This window comes from Lathyrus oleraceus, chromosome 4, assembly GCF_024323335.1.
Source record: "Lathyrus oleraceus cultivar Zhongwan6 chromosome 4, CAAS_Psat_ZW6_1.0, whole genome shotgun sequence".
In the NCBI taxonomy this organism is placed as follows: Eukaryota; Viridiplantae; Streptophyta; class Magnoliopsida; order Fabales; family Fabaceae; genus Lathyrus; species Lathyrus oleraceus.
The window spans coordinates 406,940,319-406,944,741 of record NC_066582.1 but is presented as its reverse complement, the minus strand read 5'-3'; the positions used below and the strand labels follow the sequence as shown (position 1 = coordinate 406,944,741).

Below are 4,423 nucleotides of genomic sequence, written 5' to 3'. Positions count from 1 at the left end.
TAATAATTATTTTTATTTAAAAGATAAAATTCTTATTTTCAGATATTAAAATTTTTTATTTATTTATTTATTTCTTCATCTCAACTGTTACTTTTTTTTATATATTTATCAAAATAGTTATTTTTTTTATATATTTATCAAAATAGTTAAGTCAATGTAAAAAAAAAATTAACAACTTCATTACAACATAGTATTATAAGTTACACTCATTTTAAGAATTTCATCAAGTTGACGTGTTCCTATAGTGAAAGTCAAGAAACAGTTTTGAACTTCAAATTCAAAAGAATTGAACCATTGAAACAAGGAGCGTGGGTCCTACAAATTTTTAAGTTTTTCTTTTTTCCTTTTCTAATCCGCATTTTCCCGAGAAAACTCTCTCTCTCTGCATGTCTTTAATTTGAAAAATTCTCGTTCCACTTACAGACGCGCATTCTTCATTTATTTCACTTCGTTGAAAACTCTAAACCCACCCAAAAGAATTTCTTCATCTTCTCTCTGATCAATTTATCGTTCCATTTCAGGTATATTTCTCTTCAATCTTCATTTTCTAGTTTTTCGTTTCTCGGCTTCTTCTGTTTTTTAGTTTTATGATTACTCTGTGATTAAGGTTCCATTTTTGTATCGTTCACCGATTTTATATTTTGGGATTATTATTTGTGTTTTTGGTAGATCTGTTCCATGTTTGATTTTGAATAGGTTAGGGTTTAATTACCCTGTGTTTGTGAATGGATTGCACGGTTTTTTCTGTCTAAGATTTGTGTTTGGTCTTTTTTTGCTTAGTTTTTTTTTTGTTTGGCTGGTCAATTGGATGGTATTTGAATTGTCAATGTTTAAAATGAGTATGTTAGAATCAGTCGTGTGAAGGCTTTTGCAATTTCGGTCTTTATATATGTTGTGGTACTGATTGCGATCATCACAAAGGGTGTTTGCGATTTTGGTCTGTATAGGTGTTGCGATACTGATTGAATTAATCACAGTTTCTTTTTCACCATAAAAACAGTGAATAATGGTATGAGCACCTTCTAATACTATTTTGTCGTGGCCATTTTTGCACTAACAGTCCATTTTTTAAAATCTTGGTTAGAGTATTACATTGTGTGTACGTGTGCTTGTTTTTTGTTTTTCTGACTTTGATTTATTTTTGTTCTGTGGTATGTTTGGTATAATGTGTGTTGATTTTCAGGAGAAAAACACATATTACTGGTGAAAATTTAGTAATGTGTTTTCTTTTGGGAAATTTATTTTAGATTGCTTTCTAGTTTCTAGTGATATGGATAATGGATTGGTTTTGATGATTGCTGGGTGCCGTTTAGTTGATTTTCTCCTTTATCAGATCATCGTGTCTCTGTAGTTTGTTTCTTGAGGTTTAGGTTTGTTTAGACCACACTTTGATTAAATCCGCTGTAGAAAGACACTACTCTGGCTTATGGTGACACCATGGTGGCAATCTTTCACAAATTGCCTATGACAGTAATAAAATAATCTGCCTCGCCATTCGGCCATATAAACACGCTATTGTGGCCTATGGTGCCACCATGGTGAGCGACCTTTCACAAATTGCCTATGGCAGTTGTCAAAAAATCCGCCACACCATTCTGCTGTAGTGGCCCCATAGCCCGCTATTTTATCAGATGATGTTTCATATTACAAAAGTCAATGCTTAGGAAAGAGACAATTTACGATTCAAGTGTTTCTTCATCGTCTTTATACCCTTGTCTTTTTTCTACCCCCTTGAGAATCAATTCATTGACCCTATGCCTGCAAACTTCCACATTTGACCTGGTCATGTTAATAAACACAGAGAATTTTTCGTCTTTCTCTATTCTGTTTTTTTGGGTTTATTTATTCATAGCTGATCAGAACTGGTCAAAGCTAGTAGTTGTGAAGAACCATGACAGTTTTTCTTTTTTAAATATACAAATAGATTTCCATTTCTAATATTCTTTCTTATCTCACAGGGAAGCTGGTGATTTATCGTGCTAGCATGACATTGAATAATCCACTCTTCGATGATACTCGGGGCAACAGAGATGTTGATCCTCCTCAAAATGAAGAGTCAACCGATGTTGTTGAATTGGTCAATGATCCTGTACAAACTGCTTCTAAACCTACCGGGACTGTTTTAAGCAGTGTCCGTGAGCTTCTAGAGTGTCCTGTATGCCTGAATGCCATGTACCCTCCAATTCATCAGGTTGTTCATCAATTATTGACGATGGTTCTATTGTTGATTTCTTGTGTTTATGATTCAAATTAAATATCCTCTTAAAATAAAAGAAAATTTTGCTAACTTCTTTACTTTTGTTGCCATTGCAGTGTTCGAATGGTCACACTATATGCTCGGGTTGTAAACCGAGAGTACATAACCGGTGCCCTACTTGTAGGCATGAGCTGGGAAATATTAGATGTCTAGCACTGGAAAAGGTGGCTGCATCTTTTGCACTCCCTTGTAAATACAAAGAGTTTGGGTGCATTGGTATATATCCTTACTACAACAAGCCAGAACATGAATCACAATGTTCATATAAGCCCTATAACTGTCCATATGCTGGTTCAGAATGCCCGGTTGTGGGTGATATATCTTACCTGGTGAACCATTTGAAAGAAGATCACAAAGTGGACATGCACAATGGTAGCACTTTTAACCATCGATATGTCAAATCAAATCCTCAAGATGTCGAAAATGCCACATGGATGTTAACGGTATTATTCTTTTGTTGAACTTTCTCTCCTTTTCTTCTATTGACTCAACAAATTTTCTAGTCTGTTGGTAGATTGCTTATTTTGGTGCATGTTTGGAAGTACACATGTCTGTTTGCATCAGTTGATGAGAATGTAGGAATTAAGCAATGTAATTAACCTCTGTAGCACCGATATCTCTGAAAAAATATGTGTCAGTGTTGTGTTTCCGGTCTGTGCTTCATAGTCACTTTCTTTACTTCCTTAAACAAGAAATATGCAATATTGCCAATTGTGGAACATGTAACTTCGAGTTTTATATTTTGAAGTTCTATTTTAAAGAAACTATTTGTACAAGAGTCTGATATAAGCATTTCATTTTTATTTCTACAAAATAGTTGGCTATTAAGTGATTTATGGATTACACACTGGTTTACAGGTTTTCAGCTGTTTTGGCCACTTCTTCTGTCTACACTTTGAAGCTTTTCAGCTTGGAATGGCTCATGTCTACATAGCCTTTTTGCGGTTTATGGGTGATGATAGCGAAGCGAAAAATTATAGCTACAGTCTAGAGGTAGGTGGAAATGGGAGAAAGATGGTTTGGCAGGGAGTACCAAGAAGCATAAGAGAGAGTCACCGCAAGATTCGCGACAGTTTTGACGGTCTCATTATTCAAAGGAACATGGCTCTCTTTTTTTCGGGCGGTGACCGGAATGAGTTGAAGCTGAGGGTCACTGGCAGGATTTGGAAAGAACAATGACAAGAAGGAAAACAATGTCCTTTCTTTGATTATAAATTATATTTTAGACTTAATAGTTTGTAGTGAATATGTATTTTGTTTTACTTTTTGTAATTTAGAAGGCAATGTCTCTTTGCTTATCCTTACTTACATCAGATACATGAACAAGAAAGAGTACTTTCTAGCTATCAATATGATAATTTCAATTCTATTAACGTTATTGATAGAGATCAATTGAGAAGATTTTGCAGGCACATGATGACAAGCTACGATCAAAACCAGGAGATTACTTCATATTTGTTTTATTGTATGCAAATGAACACTCTTCATACTTGTTAGACACTCTTCATTGTTATGTTTGTCAATCAGCCGTGTATCTTGTGTGCTTATTTTGATGTTTGAAGGATTTGTGATTTTTCTAAAGTGGAAAGATGTATTTTATATAGAGGATAATTTGTTGTAAATAATTTATCTTTAATATTCTTTTTTAAATTAGTTATCCGGGTCAAAGACCAACTGATTTAGATGGTCAATTTTACTGTATATTATTGTGAGTTTTTTTTTTAAGCAAAAGAAACTAATATATTAAAAATACTGTAAAAGAGATACAAGAACACAAGTGGGATCAAACTTAAGAGAGTTTAAGTTCGAGAGTACCTAACTTGTCTAACAAGTAATCATTAGTAATATCACTATGAAAAAAAATCTTTTAGATTTCAAACCTAAGTTAGCAATATTAACGAGAGAGTTCAATTGAAGTAAAAATAGAAATACTCTAAATATATTAGTGTTTGTATATTATTTATAGAAATATAAAATAATCAATTTTTAAATTGAAGTGAAAATAGAAATACTCTATAAATATATTAGTGTTTCTATATTATTTATATAGAAATCTAAAATAATCAATTTTTACACTATGTCATGAGTTCTTCTTTGAGAGGACCTCGCTTTTATTGTGTTTTTGTTAACTCTTGTCACCTTTATTCTAACTCTTTTTGTGATTTA

At 33.1% G+C, this 4,423-nt stretch overlaps 1 protein-coding gene across 1 annotated transcript; it reads left to right on the top strand.

Moving 5' to 3' along the window:
- Positions 1-349: 349 nt before the first annotated feature.
- On the top strand, positions 350-3,643 carry LOC127075714 (E3 ubiquitin-protein ligase DIS1). The gene is made up of 4 exons (XM_051017176.1): positions 350-521; positions 1,959-2,191; positions 2,314-2,700; positions 3,116-3,643. Exons 2-4 carry the CDS (start codon positions 1,985-1,987, stop codon positions 3,434-3,436), a joined length of 915 nt encoding a protein of 304 aa, XP_050873133.1. The 5' UTR covers positions 350-521; positions 1,959-1,984; the 3' UTR covers positions 3,437-3,643.
- Positions 3,644-4,423: the final 780 nt, after the last annotated feature.